The sequence below is a fragment of the Magallana gigas genome, chromosome 8 (assembly GCF_963853765.1).
Source record: "Magallana gigas chromosome 8, xbMagGiga1.1, whole genome shotgun sequence".
Taxonomy (NCBI): Eukaryota; Metazoa; Mollusca; class Bivalvia; order Ostreida; family Ostreidae; genus Magallana; species Magallana gigas.
The window spans coordinates 15145460-15167337 of record NC_088860.1 but is presented as its reverse complement, the minus strand read 5'-3'; the positions used below and the strand labels follow the sequence as shown (position 1 = coordinate 15167337).

The following is a 21878-nucleotide window of genomic DNA, read 5'->3' as shown; positions in this document are numbered from 1 at the left end:
CCCACGTACACCTAAGATCACCCCGAAAACAAGGTATACGTTCCGTTTCATACCGAGATGCAAAACCACTGCAGTGTTCGGGTATACTCTTTATATAAATATGTTTCTTCGAAAATGTGATGCCATTGGTCAAGATATATTAATGAGGTTCCTCTAATTTCTTGTATTAAGGCAAACGAATTTCTTTGGAAAACAAACATGTCTATTCGTAAGTGGGTTTAAAATTGAATATCGACATAAATACACTTTTAACACAGACAGTATGCACGAAAAGAGTGTTTAAAATAGTGTGATTATTTCCTGTATCCCATAATAGAAATAAAATGGAAATCAGTGGAATCCATTATATGTGTGATGCTGTAGGTAGATTTATACGGAAACGTATTAGTGCCAAAGTTATAATGGGTTTTTTCTTTCAAGTTCCAACTTTTTTTTTCAAAATTCCAACTTTAAAGTGAAATTGCCAACTTTAAATTTGATTTTTCAACCTATAAGGTTGGAATTTCCAACTTTGGAGGCAATAAACATGTTCATATAAAGAGTACTACCAACTTTAAAGTTAAGTTGGAGTTTTCAAGATTTAAGTTGAAAAATGTAACCTTAAAGTTGGAAATTGGAAATTAAAAAGAAAAGAAAAGATTTATACTAAAGCAATAATAAGCTTCCGTAGATACCATTTGTTTCCCGTTTTAAATATTAAAAAAAAATTACTTTGACCCAAATATTTACGAATTTACTTTGCAAATATATATGATCTAAATGATATTCGGCACAAACACGGGAGTTGCACTAATTCACTTTAATATTGTAATATATATGCTTAATATGCTGAACCAAATTTATTTGTTTACTTTTGTAAGTAGTGTATCCGAAATGTTAGTACCCTTCTCACTGCATGTTCACGGCGTTGTTTTTACAATTTATAATTTTAATTAAAAATTTTACAAGTGGAGATGTCTTGGTGGCTTCCTCGGCGGGTAACTGCGTTTCCACAGAGTTATAATTGGCGATTGATTGCGCTCTTTCTGAGTACCCGCCGAGCGCCCATGACATGCTAGGGGTTTTTACCACGCGTCCACGGCGTTCTTTACTTCGAATTTTTGGTAGGTTAATGTTAATTTGTACAATTATATGGGAAACAAACAATTAAGAACTAGTAAATAAAATTTAATGATATATAAATTGTTTTGTTTTGATGAATAGGTTTATTGTAATTGAAACGTATCTACTTCTAAATTATCTGTGAAGGACTAGGACAACACTCTTAGTAGTCAGGTCTACAAAAAAAAGATTCGCTATTAGTTGTTAGAAAACATAGATAAGATGTAAAAAAAAAAAATCAGAATCAAATGGCATGAATTCCATCTACGTCCTTTGATAGCTCCTGAATTATTAGCAAATGCTACTTTTTACTTAGTCATCCACATCTAGTTTGATAATTATTACATCGCTTGCTATTGTACAACAGCTATTTTTCGTGGTCTAGATGACAACGCACTAGAAAAGTTATGGGAGCGCGGTACAAACGCTAATAAACACAGAAAAAAAAGTCAAGAGATCGCGATAAACTTTGTGGTCGCTGTGAGAACGCAGCCAAATGAAAAACAACTTGTTTAAAAGCTGTGGATGCGCAGTGAGAGCGTGATAAAGACGCAGTGAGATCCCAAAGGACTCCGTGCAAAAGCAATTTGACTTATCACTACGTCTACACTGTGATTAGCTGCGTTCCTTGATCTAACCAACGGGGCTCTCGTGGCGCTGTTGGAGACCTTACGGCGCTGTCACAGCGACCTCTCTGCGCTTCTACGCCGTGTTTATCAGAACGCAAATCCACGGCGCGAACTTTGTCCATGTTCAAAGTGCGCGCCGTCGCATGGCGATCTAAAATATTCAAGGCGAGCCCACTGCGACGAACGAAGATGCCGTTGCGTTGTTACGGCGCTGTAGGAGACTCTACTGCGTTTACCTTGGCGTTTTACATTATTTAAGGACGCAGTGGGATCGCCGTGAGGACGCAGCCTCGGTGTGCCAGGGGTTTTAGGTCACATTTTTATCACGGTTCCAAATGAGAGTTTTAGATTAAAGACCATTAACTAATATCTCTCCTCCCCCCCCCCCCCGCATTCAATCTCCCCGTTTTATGCATACATCATTTATTCATATAGACGCATAGAGTTATCTTATCTTATTTATTAAACTCTGGTCAAATCTTAACTTCTGTGTATACTCTAAAATGTTACCGGTAAATATATTCGTTCCAGACGTCTTCATTCAATATCATTTCATTGCAAGTATATATTTTGCTGCAAACTGCTTCTGACCTGGATCCGCCAAAACGTGTCCACCATTTTGCTCTCATTTTTGCTATTTCGGGGTTGTTTATCGAAAAATGACAGTAGGTTATTATTTTACAATAATTACTTATCAGCTAAAATTCAGATATACCTAACGGACATCATCTCACAAGTGTTGAAATAACAAAGGTGTAAGCAATTACTCTGGTGCAGGTATTTTGTATTTTTTTTTAAATGTCTTAATTTATAAGTATATATATTATCTATATATGTGTATGGACTGTAAAAAAGCATGTATATAGTATACTAATTTTTTTTTGGGTATCATTTTTGTTCCTCTCCTAATTAATTTCATACTGATATTGCAAGTAATCTAGAATTCGTATTAGAAATAAAGTACAGTTCGAAATATATTGATAATTTTTGTGAATTTGTCTCTCTTTGCCCGTCTCTCAAGCAATATTCTTCACTTTGTTTGACTTGTTATTATAAAAAATAATCTTGTTTGTGTAATAAAGATTCTTTATAAATTCATTATACATTAGATACAAAGTAAGGAATGCTATGTGCATTTATTATACAATGTATGTTAGGAGATAACATATCAAAAATCGTTTATTAATTCGTTTGATATATATGACAATCGTCAGAGAAGGTATAAAACTGCCTTCAACGTCAAATGCCTCAAAAGAAGGTTTCAAATTTTTTTTGGAAGTTCATCTAGCGTTTATAAACGTAGTTGCAAGTCAGAGGACAGAGGTCAAATGAAGTTCTGAGTTTGGGGGCCGACTCTGGTTTCATTTGACATGCTTTTCCGCCTACTTATAATTAACACCTTTTTAGAAATTGTTTTAATACCACCTATAGAACTGAAAACAATAAACAAGTAACCGATGATAAATATTTTGGATTTTTTTAATTAAATAATATTTTTAACACTTGTTTTCTTTTTGTATATTTAAGGATGAACTGCAATTTGAAAGTCAACCACAGTCTCTTCCTTTAAATCACATCATGCTCTTCTTTATCAGCACTACCAATGCCATCATTCGGTTTTCTGTTTTTTTTCTTAATGCTTCTGGTTTTTTCACTGTCAACTTCCATATTTTTCGTCTACCTTTGACTTTGCCAGAGAAATATATTGTTTACATGTTCCATGTGCGATATTCTTTGAATATATCAAAAGATATATCTTTCCGTGAAAATGTCCAAAGTTCACTTAAAGGGTTAGAACTAAATTATTATCTGTCAGACGCAATATGAACGCCTGCTAGAAGTGTTTAAAAGTGAACATTAAAGAAAAAAATTGATAAAATTTTAACAATTACGATGGTACATCTCAAATAGTTTGATGCAGCTATAATCAAAGTTAATTAAAATTCCTTTGATGGTTTTGTTTTTGTTTAAATGTGCAGACATTAAATTCAAGATATATCCGACACAGGTTTATCAAGTGATCAAAATCAAACACGTTTTCGATTAGCACTATCCATACAGTAGTTTAGCACACACATGAATAGACAAAAATTACATTCGATCTTCCGGTGTTCATCTTGTATTACTGGTACTAGTAATATATAGTTTAGTTTTAGATATAGTTTAACCTTTGTGACACAGTGCATATTTGACAGTAATCATGACATTCTTTCAATTAATTTACCCCTTGAAGGTCTATTACCTTTAACGGGATATATATTCATTGTATTTTAAGCAAAAGAGATATTACCCGCGCGTGGTTTCAGGTCAAAACAAAGCAAAAATATAAAGAATACGTGTATTTATATCTTGCAAATATTTTCCATATAAGCGCATTATTACGTAGTATATCATTTCATAAAGCGACATATATTTATAAAGCAAATATTGTCATTATCTTTGAACGCTGCCTCGTGTAAGTTATAGTTACATGATGACACGAGAGCATGTACGGAATATATCGCCTCACTTTATGGCACGAGGGGGCGGAGCCCCCGAGTGTCAAAAGGTGAGGCGATATATTCCGTACATGCTCGAGCTGTCAATCATGTAACTGATTTGTCCAATGGTTTTGGCACATTTTCCCGCCATCCGGTGATATTTTCACTTTTTCCCGCTCTCTGGTACAAATTAAATGCGCAGTTTCAGAAATTCGGTGGAGGAAGATGGACGTACTCGGCGACTCCGATGACTTGATTTTAAGCCAAGCGCTTGAATCTTTTGAAAACTTTGATGAATTGGACGAAAAAGATGTTGAATTTGGAAACTTTACTTTCGACGTTGATGAATTTTTAAAGGAGTTAGAAAAACAGGATAACATTAAAACTGAACAATATTACGTCAGAACCGACCCTCCGGAACGTTTCGGCAAACCAGTGAATTCTACAGAAATAAAGGAGCTTCACAAAAGTCAGGAAAGTACCAATACACGACGCAATACATCTTGGGGAGTTAAAGTTTTTGACGACTGGCGAAAATCGAGAAACGCTAATTCAGGTTTAGAAATGCAACTTCCTGATTTACTATCGTGCAGCTCACAAGATTTAGACCATATTTTGTCCTGCTTTGTGATCGAGTGCCGCAGGGCTGATGGTAGTCCATATCCACCTAAAACCTTGTACCAGTTGTGTGCTGCTATTTTAAGATTTATGCCAGATAATGAAATCGACTTAAATTTTCTTGACGGTAAAGATATGCGTTTTCGGAATTTCCGCAACACATTAGATGCCCGAATGAAACAACTCGCCACGGAGGGAATAGGTGTGACAATTCGACAGGCGGATCCAATTTCCCCCGAAATGGAGAACGCGTTATGGGAAGGCGGACATCTGGGTATGAAAACTTCAGTTGCACTTACCAACACAATATTCTTCTACAACTGTAAATTATTTGGGCTCAGAGGTCTTGATGAACATCGTTCATTAGTGACGGAGCAGTTCAAGCTCGACAAGATTAGTGACAAAATGTTTATTACATTTTACGGTCGTACTTCCAAGAACTTTGCGGGGGGATTAAATCAGCGAAACCTAACTGCCAAGGAAGTAAAACACGACTGTGGACCCGACGGACCTCGGAATTTATTTCATGTGTACCAAACTTACATTGACATGGTTGGACCGGGAAGCATGTACCGTCGTCCATTAGCAGGTGAGGGACTGAAGTATTCCAAGCAGGTCATGGGAGTAAACAAACTCGGGAAAATCATCAAGGATATGTGTAGTGGGGCTGGCTTCCATGGGAATTTCTCCAACCATTCGGGCAAACGAACATGTGCTACAAATCTATTTCAATCAGGTAATATTTATCTCTCTCTCTCTCTCTCTCTCTCTCTCTCTCTCTGGCGTAGTTTTTTAATTTTCTTTTGTATTCATAAATTTTTATTTGTCAGGAATAGAGGAACAGCTTGTAATGTCCAGAACAGGACACAGAAGCACGGCAGTTCGGAACTACAAACGACCAAGCCAGGAACAACTTAGTGCAGTAAGCATGGCGCTAAATCCACCGAAATTGGGCTCGGAAGAAAACGAATGCGCGGCAGAATTCGAAGCCAATAATAGCAAACTTCCAAAGTTAATGGTTGATCCAATGCGCACCCCAATGATCAACATTACAAACTGTAATGTCCATATTTTTGATGCAGGAAACAAGTAGGCCTAATGTGTATATTGATCACGTAACATTTTAAAGAACTGTTCAGTTTTTGTTTCAAACTGTTAAAGAAACAGAACATTTCAATTTTAAATTTTCATTTTTTTTTTCATGTTTACAATTTGTTGAATAAAGTTTGTTGCCAGTATTGTGTGTTTTCTTTAGCCAATCGCCATGAGAGGGCGTATCTAATTAGTATGCAAAAATATCACATATGTGATATTCAAATAACAAAATTGTATGCGATATATCAGTCGAGAAACATCAAAGAAAAAACACCGCACCATTGGACAACACTTTAGAGTTGCAGTGCAATAAGTAGACTATGCAATATAATTGAATTAGTTCGTGGTCGTTCGAAATTCTATATTTGACACATTCATCCTAGATGCAAGGACTATCCGAAGACTTAATGTCTAAGTTTTAGTGTCTTCGGTCTTAGACGGTTGGTAAATATAATCAGTGAAATGTTATCTTTGTGGTTTATTTGTGAGCTATGAATATTAGAATGACATAAAAACAAATGTTTAAAAATTAAACTGTGAACTTCTAGATAAGTGTTTTTGTTTTTTTTGTTAAAAACTGAATTTTTTTTTAAATATTGACTACAAAAGACTAATTAATACATATACTATATCTGGTAGCATATCATAAACACCGGTAAACCAGAGAGAAGCCAGGCGTGATACCAAAGTCTAAGGTTCGGTTTGATCCAGAACTTACGATAACAATGACTTGCAGCAAAAATCGAGATTTTTCTCTGTATTTCAATTGCCACCTCATTAATACCCTCGATGATGAGAGGGTCTTTCTTGTGGAGTCGATATTTTTTAAATAACAAATTTCGCCAGACTTCGCAAACAAGGGGTAACAATAGAGAAGTGACAGTAACGATGGAAAGGGCTCTCCAAAATCTTTGAGTACAAAAAATCAATCTCGGATAAATGAAGTCAGAATTCTAAATCTTTTAGTTGATGTGAACCCGATTCAGTGCATATGTTCTAGGCACGTGTTAATAGTGGAAATGATAATTACAAACTTGCATCAGTCAACGACAACTAAGATTCTCGTACATTCAAGAACAATAATTATTTGCACATCGAGATACAATTTTGGATATTGGCGTGATTTTACGAAAAAGACTACATGTAGGTTTAAGAAGACGAAGTTTTAATGGTATTAAAAACATTGCTGGGAAATGCACAGCCCGCCATTTAGTCTGTTTTGCTGGGGGGGGGGGAGCTGTCAAGGTCTAGCAACTGCTTCGAAACGTCAGGGTGTTTTAAATTTTAATAAGGAAAAGGGTTACTCAATTTTATGTCTCCAAGACACACATTTTTCTGAAGAAAAACGATTTGTTGAAATACACTGGGGTTAAACATGCTTTTTTAATTCTTTAAAATCAAACACCAGAGGAGTGACTATCATATTTAACAATAATTTTGTATTCAAGGTTAATCAAACTCGTAGGGATGATGATTTTAATCTATATATGGTCCGAATTCCGACACATCCAATTGATATGATATTGTTAGAGATATTTGTTAGATTTTGACTATGAGTATATTTTTCTATGTCGTGACTTTAATCTTTTTCTTAATCCAACATAGATACTTTTTCTATATTATTATTATTATTATTTTTAATAACAAGGGCATCAGTAACCCAAATGCTAGAGACAAACTTCTTGACATTATGTCTTATTTGCAACTTTCAGATTATTTTAGAATTTTAAACCCATGTAAAAAGGTTTTTACTTGGAGAAAGAAAAACCAATTAAAGCAAGGTCGACTAGATTATATCTTCATTTCTAAAAATGTTTCCAACCTTGTAGAATTGTTTTCTATTAGAACAGATTATAGGTCAGACCATTAAGCTGTCATTTTAGAGGCAGAGGGCTGTGATAATTCAACAATTCTTTATTTATTGACACTATACAACAAGTGCATAACTATGGTGGCAGATCTATATGTAATAGATAATTATGTCGACTTGTCAGATGATTATGTCGACTTGTCAGATATTTATGTCAACTTGTCAGATCTTTATGTTGTCAGAAAATAACCATATTGACTAGAAACTCAATATTTTGCTGTTAAAGCGTGTTAGTGCCACTAACTGCCATTAACTTGTCATCATAATCATCTGACAAGTCGACATAAAGATCTGACAAGTTAACATAATTATCTGACAGAAAAAAGTGATATAGCCACTAGTTTAAAGAAATTTATCATTCATATTATAAGCCGAGGTGTCAGATAATGATGTAGACTTGTCAGATGTTATGTCATCTTGTCAAATAATTATGTCGACTTGTCAAATAATTAAGTCGACTTGTCAGATCCTTATGTCGACTTGTCAGAAAATATTATTTCAACTTGATGGCACAAATTGGGCGTGGAAAGGTTATAGTGTTGAATTTTTAAACATGTGGATAAGTGACAAGTCGACTTAAAGAACTGACCAGTCCACATAATTATCTGACAAGTCGACATCAAGATCTGACAAGTCGACATCAAGATCTGACAAGTAGTGGCAGATCTATGCCACCATACATAACCAATATAAAGGTACATCTTCTGAACCCATTGAGGAGCACAACTTCCTGGAAGCTAGATCTATATTAATATTTAAGGATGACTTTGTTAAACATTTACTTTCACATTAATTATGAAAAGTGTTTGCTTTTTTCAAAAAAGGAAAATAAAACTGGATCGGTTTGTTGGCGAAAAAGTAAAAATATCTGGTCTGTTATACATTGGTAAACAAATTTCATTGAAAATATTTTATCATCAGCAGAAAAAAAAACAAACTGAGGTTGAAAGAAAATGAGATTCGCTCAGCACGTTGCTGAGAGGATGGAACTGTACTTAGTAGGCCCGGTGTAAAGCAGATTAAATACCCCTGTAAAATAATGACCGCGGTCATTAATCGACATAGAATGATGACCCCACCCCCCGTCATTATTCTACGTAGAAAAATGACTCTGTTGCCTGAAGAATGTGTCATTATCATAATATAGGCACAGTCTATACGAAGAAAAGTCACCCTTGTAGAATAAAAACCCCTTAAATACGTAGGTTTCAGTATCATTTCTTGTTATTGGTGAAATAATCTTTCACAATGTTGTCACAAGTAACTTGAAATTATATTCGATATACAAATATTAAACTCTCAGTAAAAGAAGGGGTATATTTTAAAAAATATAACTCCTTTCGTTATCGACATATCGTACCGAGATGTAGTTTTTATTACAACGAGTTACAAGTATCTCATTATTACAAGTGAAAACGCATTTGAAATATTTTAGATATCTATATCTATCAAATTACTACTCGAATGACCTATCTATCAGATCTGAAACTCTAAAATACCTCAAAACATTTTTTTACCGTTTCACTGATCTTTACATAAAAGTTCACATGATATAAGTCAAAGCTGATATTGTTTTCTGCTTGTGAAATCATATTTCAAAAATGTATTCTTTATCGGTCAATCAAGTAGAATATTGATGTGTCGAGGAACGTTAAATTGAAATATTAGGAGAGATCGATTGTTTTTAGTCTATTTAGATCTAAGAGATCTCTACTAAAGATATGAGGAACAGGTAAATTTTAAAGCTCTTTTTATGTTTTCTTTGCTAAATGTTATAATACCGACTAAATCATCTTGAGTTAAAGTTTATGGAAGACCTAAAGGTTAATTTGTTGACCACCTAGCCTTCATAAGACCTCTGTGTGATGTTATATAAATAGTGCCTGTTTGGGAGGGTAACATTTGAAATTGACACCCCGAGAAAACCATTGTCAACCGACGCGAAGCGGAGGTTGACAGTGGTTTTCGAGGGGTGTCAATTTCAACTGTTATCCTCCCAAACAGGCACTATTTATTTTGTTATACTGAATGTCTTAATTTTAAAGAAAATTTTACTGCTTTTATATAGGAATAACGTGAATTCTACAGCGAACCGTACGCGCATAATATTCGCGCATGTAACATTTTTTAATGTTACCCGTTGCTAAGTGCGTTGCTAACGCTGAGGGTAATAGAAAATATTATTAACTGCGTCTTAACCAATCAGATTTCAGTATTTAACATGACAGTATAACAAAATCATATACTTCAGTCCGTTCCTACACGTTGATACATGTAACAGATGCACTGTACTTGTTTTTACATAAAATTGCAATTGACACGTTGTATACTTAGGGAATAAAAAATGTAATGCATGTAAATGCTATTTTTTGATAATTCAACTAATTTTAAAGTCTAATATCAAAGATATATATTTTTTACGACGGGGGTAATTTTTATTCGGGTGTTTAACATGTTTAATATAAATGAAACTTAATTCTTGGGTTTTTTTCTTCAAAATAATCCAATTCTTATAAAGTTATTTCTGCGCAGTGTGATAAACGTTTTGCATACCAAGAATTAATCGATGCATGTTATATCATACTTCATAGTGATGGCATTCTATAAAGAAAGAAGTATTTATTTCAAGTAATTTTCGTTAACTATTAAAGTTTTAAGCATTTTAGTTTATTTCTTATCATACAGAATACTTTATTAACTTAATATTTATATATATGAGATACATGTATATGATCCTACCAATACAAAATGTTTGTAGAAATTTAAATTTAAATAAACATTTAATATGTTCGTGGATAAACTTAACAACGAAATCCATGAAAATTGGTATTCAACGAATATTGATGAAACGTCAGTAGTTTTAATGATGCAAATAAACAGAGACTTTCATTTTGTAAGCGTACTAGCTATAGGATTCCTAACAAATCAACACGGCGTTTTATGCCTAAATTTAAATTTGTTTGTGCTAAATTGCAGATGTAAGGTATAAAAAAGGGCTCTTTTCCATTCTGTTTTCTAAAAATACTTCAAGTTTTTTTAATCTATAATGTTAAGAAACAAAAATTTAAACAAACCCATAAAGTACTCAAGGAAGAAAAACTTAAGATGCAGCGTATTTTGATAATTTTGAAACCTAAACTTGAATGTTTGAATGTTGACTCACGGTCAATTTTTTACTATTTTAATACATTTTAATTGCGGCGTCACAGCCATTTAACTGCTATATATTTTTTAAATTTGAACAATAAAATGTCTTTTTAGGGACGTTAGGTGTTGAAAATTTTCGTCTCAGGAGATGAGTTAAAGGTGATATTTTTACCTTATATAACATCAGAAATGACCTTAATTACCAGTTAGAAGTAAGTTCAGTGTCTGTAAGAAACAAAAAAGGTCTCCTGTACAAATAGCAGTACAGACATTTGTAATATCTTAAAACGTAACTTATTCGCATAGCAGATTCTAATAATGACTATTTTATATTACATCCCAATGAAAGGAGATTTAAATGATGGGTTTGATGCTCTGTGGGCAAAAGTTGTCAGGTCGGATTTTTTAAAATTATTTTTTTTTATTGAACTTTCACATATTTACACACCAGAGTATAATTAGTACAGCGCATTAGTACATTCATACATGTAAAATTTGTTAGCTTGATACATTCAATATTTAGATATATAGTATATGTACATATACATATTACTCCTTAGAAGAGTTACAATATAATTTGTATAAGAAATGTGTATCTTAAATTTTCATAACGCGCTAACGCGTGCTACTCAATTTGTATGCACGCATCGCTGCAGTTATGTGACTGTATATTTAAAAAAAATCATGATACAATGCTATATTAGTAGAAATTGCACTTCAACGAACAATTAATTTCGTGGATAAACTTAACAACGAAATCCACGAAAATTGGTATTCAACGAATTTTGATGAAACCACAGTATTCTGATGAATGTTCCAAACGTTTAAATATATCTTTCCAATAAATATCAAACCGATGATAATTTCTATTTTTTTGGAAGCAAATGTTTTTCTATAAACAGTTTTCTGGTTATAGATATCTTAATGATATTTACATTTTGCCATGATGTTTTCATTTTACTTTGCAGGATATATTGTTTTGTGAAGAATTACAGTGTGCATCTACAGCCTTTAAAAGATTTTTTTCGTTTGGCTGCGCTCACACAGCCACCCCAAAAAGCTGTTGCTGCGATCATGGCGCTCTCTTGGCGTTTCTTCTGCGTTAATTAGCGTTTATAACGCGCCATCATGGCGTTTCCACTGTTTTGTCAACCAGACCACGAAAACTCGAACAATGGCTGTTGTACAATAGCAAGCGATAGTTTTCTCAAACTTGATGTAAATGACTATGTAAAAAGTACCATTTGCGAAAGTTCAGGACCTATTAAAAAAGTAGATTGAATACATGCCATTTTGTTCTGATGATTTCACACGTTTTCTATGTTGTCTAACAAATAAAAACGGGTTTTTTTGTTGACCACCTGTCTACTCAGATTTTTTGTCTTTCACAAAGTATCAAGAAATTAGTTACGTTTTAATTACAATGTACCTTATTTCATCAAAACAATAATAATACTTTTTTCATTTATTTACTATTTGTAAAGTTAGATTCTTGTTTGTTTCCCATACAATTATACACTTTGACATTAACCTATAAATTAGTAAATGTTCATGCATTATATATGTGCACAGAGCACTCCGTTGACACAAAGTAAAAACTCTTAGCACGTCATGAGCGTTTGACGGCTACTTAGCGAGAGCGCAGTCAATCGCCAAGTAGAACTTTATAGTAACACCGTCGCAGTTAGGACGCCGTGACATCTTCACCTGTAATACATGTAATTCAAATAAATTTGTGCATTTCTTTATTTTTCTTCCAATCCTACGGCGATTCCATGAATTTTACAACGTCGTGAACACACTTTGGAATGTACCCTTATAATTGAACAATGTAACCTTTTACTGAAGTTTTCAAAGAAATAGGTCAATGACCTACTTATCGTGCTAGTGACATCTGAATGTTCCTAAAACAAATAAACAATCTTCAAGATATCAGATGTATGGATAGCTTCCGGAACCGTGCATTATAAATCATTTGTTACTTAAATCTTTCAAATAGCAGCCATTATCATACAGACTGAGTTTAACCTTAACATGAAAAACATCATTTTTCGACGAAGACTTTCGAGTGAAATACTTTAGAGACAACTTCAACTACAACTACTTTTTGACCACGTTTTCGTGAATTTTTTAAAGATGACAGTACTTTTCTGAAACATTACACAAACGGATCTTTTATGCAGAGGTAATTTTATGGAGAACTCTACTGGGACATAATTGATTATACCTTATTACCTGTCAACGTGTTATAAAAATAGTTCACATCAAGGGAAATGTATGAATTTAATTGAAACACAAATCAATACTTTTTCTTAACATTAAATTCCATTCCATTTCAATCTTTTTGAGGGATTTTCTCACATGATATAACTATGGCTATTGAGACAATTAGACTAAATACAAAACTTTTACATTTTTAAACTCTTCATTCCACCAGCGGACCCTGAGCAACCATTGCTTTTGAAAAGAAATGTTACTAAGTAGTTTTAAACAAACAGATGATAATAAATGGCAATTGATAGGTGTTGAGGTAAAGACGACTGGTTGCCATGCATATGCTTTAAAATTTCGTAAATAATTGCGAATGTAAAGTTGTATAAGAAGTCTTTATTATTCATTATATTGCACTTGTAGGGTGGAGGCAATAATTTTTACAATTTAGGTTCCCCTATTTTTTTTTTATTTTCCCCAATTGACTGAGGAAATATTTAGTCCATAAGTAACCATTATGTCAATTTTAAAGGCAATTTTTTAGTGAAAAGATTTTAGTCCTGGTGGTCAAAGTCGGATTTCCCGAGGTTTTAACAACAATATAATAAATCTGTGAATAATCTTATGGAATATATAATAACGGCCAGTTGTTCTTAGTAATGTTTTTTTCTTTTTCAAATCCAGCAATTCAAATAAACAATATACTTTTATATGCTGCTCGGAATACGTAATTTTGATTCCATCTCTCAGGAACAAGGATAATTGGACACGATATTTTTGTTAAATTATCATACGTAGAAAATTGTTAAAGAATTTGAATTCCATTATGTCCCAGTGTTGTGTTGTGCATGTACTATTAAGGCATGTAGTACATGCACAACACAACGCTGTTGCTATTTTTATGCCGTCTGTTGAATATACTGATGTGCCTCTATTTATTAATAAGCAGCTGTGACGTTTGAAAGTTGTCTAGTCCCTGGAATTATCACCGGAAAAACAAGCGTTTGTTCTTTAGAATTAATCAATTGACTTGATTGATTATTTAATCATCAAGTTTTTGTACAATGAAAAAATATCAACAAACTTTTTTTTTTTATTTTTTTTTTATTGGGTTTTTCATTTCACAACATATGTACATATGTAACATAATAATGATTGTAACATTTTTATAAACATATTACATAGTCTTTATACTATTTCTACTTAATAGTACAGTTTTGTATATTTCATATGAGGTGAAGCTGATTGAGAGAGAGAGAGAGAGAGAGAGAGAGAGAGAGAGAGAGAGAGAGAGAGAGAGAGAGAGAGAGAGAGAGAGAGAGAGAGAGAGAGAGAGAGAGATTATGCAGGTGGATTACAATACAAGTATAGACTATGTTATACTGAAAACAAATGAAATGATATGAGAGTTCACATCGATCAAAAAAACAAAAAACAGAAAAATTAAATTTATCTCTATAACTACAATTTTTCACAGATATTCTGCCAGTGGCTTTCGTATTCCTTATAATTACATCTTTTCAACAGCAAATATTTTTCAGTTAAGATTCTTTCTGTTATGACCTTTTTCAAGGCATGTATATTTGGTGTCGGATTACTTTTATATTTACATGAAAAAATATATTGCTTCACAATAAGAGCTATCAGGTTAAAAAATTTATAACTTTCTTTATTTTTGTATTTTCCAAAAAGAACTGATTGAATATCAGATGTAATCGAGATTTCAAACTGTGTAAAAATCCACTCTTCAACATCACACCACAATTCTTTTACTATATTACATTCATAAAATAAATGACTAATACTTTCTTCATCTTTTTTACAAAAGGTGCAAACAGCAGATTCTGCTTTTTTTATATTAAAAAGATATTTATTTGTAGGGACAATCCTATGAAGTATTTGATATTGCAGCCAATGTAGTTTTGATTCCTGTGTACACTTAAAAGGGAGTTCAAAAATTCTACTCCAAGAAGTTTGTGAATAGTTATAACCCTTTTCTCTCCATTTTGATATTGATGTACATATTTCTCTTTTTTTGTCTAATAATACATGGGTTTACAACCTTTACAAGTATTAATAAACAATAGAATATGATTAGGGACAATTGGTCCATATTGTAATGTGTTCTGTAGGTTTGGTAAGTGTATATCTTGTGTATGTAGTCTGGTTGTAACTGCAGTTCTTAAACTTGCATACTCTATGAAATTTGTCTTTGGATTAATGTGTTTCAATTCATCAAAGTTTCTAAATGTTCCATCTATATTAAGCAGATCACTAACAAAAATAAATCCTTTATTAACATAACTTTTGATAAATATTGATTTATTGTCTATGGTGATTTTGGGATTGTGCCATATATTATCATTTATAATTTGGGGTTTACTAAGTGGTGTTTGTTCAATTATTTCTAACCAGCTGAGGAGCACTTCTTTCCAAAAAGAATTTTCTAAATTTTTACATAGAAGGTACGAATAATCAGGACCATTTCTCCATATTTCAGAGATACTAATTTTCAAAATTGATTCTAAAAGCTTTACCCATTTTGTATCAGTTTTAATTAGTCTTCTCATCCAAGTAGCTTTGAGTGCTGTGATAAAATTTCCATAATCAACCATTTTGAGACCCCCATGATTATAATCTTGTATGATTGTACTTTTCTTTACTTTATGAACTTTACAGCCCCATAGGAAATGAAAAATATCATGTTCAAAAGTTTTTAGGCATTCAGTTTTTGGGTTGGGTAATGCTAGTATCAAATGATTTAGCTTTGGTATTATTAGTGTCTTGATTATCGTAATTCGACCAATTGGTGTTAATTTTCTTAACTTCCACTGATTTATCAATCTTCTAATTTCAGACAATTTTGGTAAATAATTTAATTCTTCCATTTCATCTAATGTAACTGAAAATTTGATACCTAGAAGCTCAAAATTTAAATTGTTCCAACTAAGTTTCCATCGTGAATGATGAAATACATCCTTTGAAAATTTTTTGCTACCAATCCAAACCATTTTTGTTTTTGTAAAATTTATTTTTAAGCCTGATACTTGTGCAAAAAAGTCTAAAACCCTAAGAATGCCATCATATGATTGTGGTGTACCATCCATTATAATTGATGTGTCGTCTGCATATTGAGATATTTTGTATTCTTCCCCATCAATATTTATACCTTTGATGTCTTTTTCATTTCTTATTAATATTCCTAAAATCTCAGCGCAGAGAAGAAAGAGATATGGAGATATTGGGTCACCTTGTCTACAGCCCCTTTCTGGATAAAAGTATTCTGAAATTATACCATTTTGAATCACACATGCCTTAATTCCGTTATAGAATGTTTTTATCCAATTTTCCAACAAACTTTTTTGTTTTCTCCAATAAATGAGACACGATTGACATTATCGAGAAAATTCGAGTTGTTTAGCAGACGAAATCTCGTCGAATTTTTTTCTTGTACATTGTTTATCAAACATAATTTTAAAAAGTGTTTTCACGATTCTTATGTTTAATTTTGTTTGAAAAACGGTTAATCAATTTGTTTCAATAGTTTATTAGAAACTTTACCTTTTAAATTCGCGTCCATAATGAGGCATTTTAGAAAGATTAATAATTTTAAAAACTTGGTGTCAAAAGGGACTAGTAATATAAAATTTTACATGAGATAATACAGCCAAAAGATATGTTAACGGTTAAGAAGACAAAGCACATAAATTCTTACCTGTTGCGACTATATTGGTACAAAAAACGAAATTAAAAGTTCCTCATTGTATCATAAACATATTTTAATTACTTGTATCAGTGCGTATTTCCTGTAGTCTGAAATGTTTCAAAGAATCCTCAATGTTAATTTATAAGATCGTAATTTCGTTCTTCGTAGAATAGTTATTTCCTTCATAAATTAATTTTCAATAAGATCTGTGATTATCTTCCCTATTTGTAAACAAACATTTTTCCTTATTCCTTATTTCAAAAATTTTCTAACGTTATTTATGGTATCAACAGAAACAAAAACACATATTTTTCTATTGCCTAGCAATTTATTACAGTGTAAAATTGAAGATATGTTGAAATATTGTAAAAGAAGAAACTATGCACTAACATCTTACCTACATTTCTCTAGAATTTAATGGTCATTTAATGGTCATTTAATGGTCATTTGTTAGTGTCATTTGTTTTCCATCTGCATGGCGTTCATCTTTTATTTCAACAAATTAATATTTCAATGAATCAACCTATTGATCAATTAATGCTATGTTTTAACGGAGATAATAAATAAGTAAGTTTCGAATCTTAAACTTTCCCTTCATTTGATTTTTTACTAAACAATTAAAGTACAACACAGCACGATGAAGCCGCCAGTGGAATTCTAACTTTAAGAATAAATCCCTGGCTTACGCAGTCAGTTACATTTCTCTATTATATGCACTGCACGGTGCATTTGTAGACAGGCATTGGAAACAAAAGATTCGATTTTTATTATTAAGTAGCACAAAAACGCAATCATATATACTGAACATCTATTAGTTGTATGACAATGGCTTTAGTCTTACTGAGGTGGTGTTCTCGTGAGTCAAACGGCTAAATGATATAGCTCAGACACATTCGAATGTAAACAAGTCTCACAAAATCATTTTTGTACATACAAATTGAGAAAAATGTAAACATCGAACACGAAAATCTTTTTAAGAATTGTCATAAACCCAAAACCAATTTTGCGCTATCATATGAGATTGTCCGTAATTTTTTAACTGTTTTTTTCATCAAATATGACTATGGAGAACAGAACCAGAAATGTATAGAAGTCTTATGTATAAAACAATGTTTGATCTTGTCTGAGAAAGGAAAAAACCGATTATCAATAATGTGCTTAGTATGCTGAAAAGAGTGTAATCGTAAATAAATTTCACGTTAACCAATGACAGGGATAGGCGGGGCTATTTGTTATTCATATATACTGAACATGCGATAACTAAGAAATGACCACTCTAGGCTACATAGCATCATTCAACAGCAATCACGTTAAACACTGCGCAACCGGAAAAGGTGACTATATATATATATATATATATATATATATATATATATATATATATATATATATATATATATATATATATATATATATATATATATATATATATATTAATCTTATAACCGTGTATCTTTTGATCCGACACTATAGATAACGAATGTTGTTGGTTTATATATATATATATTCATTACTCCATTTTGGAGATTAAAACATCAAATGATATATTTATTTATAATAATAGATTACATATTTCAATATTATAGACATATTAATTATGAATATGTATTTGATTCCGTTTGTTAATGTAAAGTCTATTGACATGAAAATATTTTCACTCTTGATAAAAGGTTACATTGTCAAATAAATGAATAATTGATTTGACGCATTGTTTGTAAATCTAACATGTAAAACGTTTCTGCTTGACTGCATCAGAAAAAAATTAATTTTATATTATTTATACGTGTAATATTTTGATAGGTTCGATAATATTTTAATCTTATATGTTTTAAATATAAGTCTTTCAAGGACTAATTATTTAAGGAATGATTTAAGTAATAAGTCATTCATCCATTAATCAACAAGCTGTTTTACAATCATTATGGTATATGTCAACTCTTAAAACCAAATACCTAAATTATTGTAAAGCCATAAGTATAGCACTGCATGAAGCAGCTTGTGAAATTCTGAAATTGAGATGAAAGTGCGTAGCCCAGTGCCGACCATAAATTTCTTCTACAAAACTTTCAATAAACTTTTAAGACTACCGACGTTGACTTTTCGGTTGAAACCGCCGTACTTACCACGTGAATGGAAAATAATAGTCACCCCAGCATAATAAACGTAATGTATTCATTGGTATTATAAATCGTTGCTTTTTCTTCAAAAGGAACAAAAATACAGCTTTCAAAGTCGTTTGCAAAATCAAATGATTCTTAACAAACAGACTAAATGCTACCTTGGCCAATACAGGAAAGCCATTTTCACACCATTAACCCAAACTTTTGTTGCGCTTAATTTGATTTGACATTGGTTAACAAACATAAGTACTTTAAATCATTTTTTTTTCAAACTGTGTGAAGACTACGAACAATGTAACTTTTTACATTACAAAATCAAGCATTACTTTCTTTTTCCTTTCTCCCCTCTCTCTCTCTCTCTCTATATATATATATCTATCTATCTATCTATCTATCTATCTATCTATCTATCTATCTATCTATCTATCTATCTTTCTATCTATCTATCTATCTACATGTATCTATCTATCTACATGTATCTATCTATCAATCTATCTATATATCTATCTATCTAAAGAAATGCTAGCTACTTTAATACCCGTATGAAGCATCACAATAATCATATTTTGTTTTTAAATATTTGCCGTAAAGAAGCCAATTAACACGATGCATGTGAGGATTTATCATTTTCCAGCGAAAAAAAAATCCATTTTGAATGCTGTTCATTTTTCACTACAGGGTAGATATCATGATTTTTTACATCAATTTTCCGTATAGCATGCATAGCTTGAAATTAAAACCATCGCAACTAATACTAGCCTACATGTCGAAAGCCCTATAGATGTACGTCCACTGGCATAGACATACACTTCCACATATGACCGTGATTACTACTTCTAAGCAATCAAATATTTTTTCGCAATTTTTTCCAGTTTGCATAAATCAAAGTAATATACTGTTACAGTTTTCGTTATACAGAGGTGACACTGTTAAAAGGGATTTCAAAAATGTTTCTATTTTCAGACATGGCAAGTCTTCAGAAGAATGAGAGATTATCCCATTTCCATGTTTTAAATTGTACTGTGGCGTCAGCTTGTGTTCTATCCATGTGTATAACAGTACTTATAGTCGTTGAAACCAAAGATCCATTTTCCAAGCACGAAATCGTTGGATATCTAATCGTACCACCGTAACTCTATTAGGTATGATCGTAACCTTTTTCATATGGATTTCATTGAAACGAAACACAAAAAAGAAAGTAATTAAAAACAACGAATTGACGTCACTTCGAATTTCAAACTGACTTTTTTATGGATTTTTGGGCTTGCGAGTATCTTTAACTCTGCTCTGAATATGGGAATGTCAATTGACTCTTTATTTCTTAACTTTGGATGTCAGTTATTTCGCGCCGAGCTATACAAAATAAGTATAGCTATCTATTTAGTGGAAATTTGTTTCTGTGCTGGACAACTAGGATTCTTAAGTTTATATGGAAAATTCAATTTAGACCCTCGCACCTGATTAATTTTGGCGCATCTCTTATGATCGTCACTCATCTTCTTCGTTGGTTTCAGATACCTTTTAGTGAGGTTTTTTGGAGAACCTATCATTTTCATTTTCCTTTTGATTGGAATGCAACATCGAAGACAATCTTGCATGATTGTCATAGTTCCAGCATAATTCACCGTATGTTGCATATGTATAGATACATTGATTCACTGCGTATCAAATACCACCTCCTCTCTGTTGTTTTACTTGTCAAAATGTTTACTTATGTCTTTAGTTACAACCCAATTACATCTTCGTGGAAAGAATTTTCAAAAACTTCAATTTATACAGCAACAGCTGATGAATTTGATTCATCTGTAATGCTTACAAGGCCAAACGTAACATTTGCTGCCATTAGAAGTGGAATCGTATATTTATTCCTATTTGTGGTGGTAATTGCGTATATTTTAGTCTTTTTCAGACCGTTATCAGCGAACTCGGCGAAAGCATTTTTGATAATTAGCACCATATACGAGATAACTATATTAGCTTTTCTGGTTTTGGGAAAGAGAAAATTCAAATCTCAATTTCGCGAGACGTTCATCGAAGAAAAACCATCTACATAAAGCGGATATAAGACAGCATTTTCATGCATAACCTCTGGTGCAGTTGCTTTCGAAACATTTGGTGGAATAGCCGGGCTAATGAAAGCAAGGGAATTTTTCTGGCTTTTATTGTTTATCAATAAAATTCTTCAGATATCCGTAATCATTACACAAAGTGAGTTTATTCTTCATACGATGAACACGTCGTTTCAGACAAGAGCTATTCAAGAAAAACACTTTAAAGTTAATCGCATATTTCAATGCATTTTTGTCATGAATATTTCAAAATGGATTGTTAATACTATTATCATGGGACAAAAACAGACCTATCATTTATACAGAGGCAGTTCTATGGAAAAAAAGTACTGGGATATAATGAAATACGATATTTCCCGTCAACGTATTTTACAGATTTCTAACATCATTAGAAATGTATGGGCTCTACCGAAATACACACATTCACGTTTGATTGTTTTTTTATTGATTAAATTGTTTATTCCCTTTACAGTTTTATTTTATTTTATATCTGTGTATATGCTATAAAAGTTTAGGTGTGATATTAATTTGTTTGTTAGAAAAATAAACATTAATAACGAACTTATGTATTTTGAATTTATGTAACAAAGAATAATGCTTCAACAGTTAATGTCGTTGAAGAGCAAAGTAACAAAAGTAGTCTGTTGAAAGGATTTGTGAATTGAATATATATATTTTTTCATATAACAATTACATAATATATATTACATTTGACGCCTACGGAATGTTATGAAATATCACACATAACTGACCTTCTGTGTCAAAAAATAAAACGACCAAAGACGTCTATTGATTCAAATTTACCTTCTTTCACAAAAGAAAGAACATATAT

At 32.2% G+C, this 21878-nt stretch overlaps 1 protein-coding gene across 1 annotated transcript; it reads left to right on the top strand.

The window, feature by feature from the left end:
* Positions 1-4944: 4944 nt before the first annotated feature.
* On the top strand, positions 4945-6090 carry LOC105337057 (uncharacterized). Its single transcript, XM_066070126.1, has 2 exons — positions 4945-5564; positions 5659-6090. Exons 1-2 carry the CDS (start codon positions 4964-4966, stop codon positions 5919-5921), a joined length of 864 nt encoding a protein of 287 aa, XP_065926198.1. The 5' UTR covers positions 4945-4963; the 3' UTR covers positions 5922-6090.
* Positions 6091-21878: the final 15788 nt, after the last annotated feature.

Bases quoted from the DNA above. Each gene is read 5' to 3' on its own strand.
- LOC105337057 (XM_066070126.1), top strand. From the start codon at position 4,964: ATGCGTTTTCGGAATTTCCGCAACACATTAGATGCCCGAATGAAACAA. The intron at 5,565-5,658 runs GTAATATTTATC...TTTATTTGTCAG, and splicing joins TACAAATCTATTTCAATCAG to GAATAGAGGAACAGCTTGTA.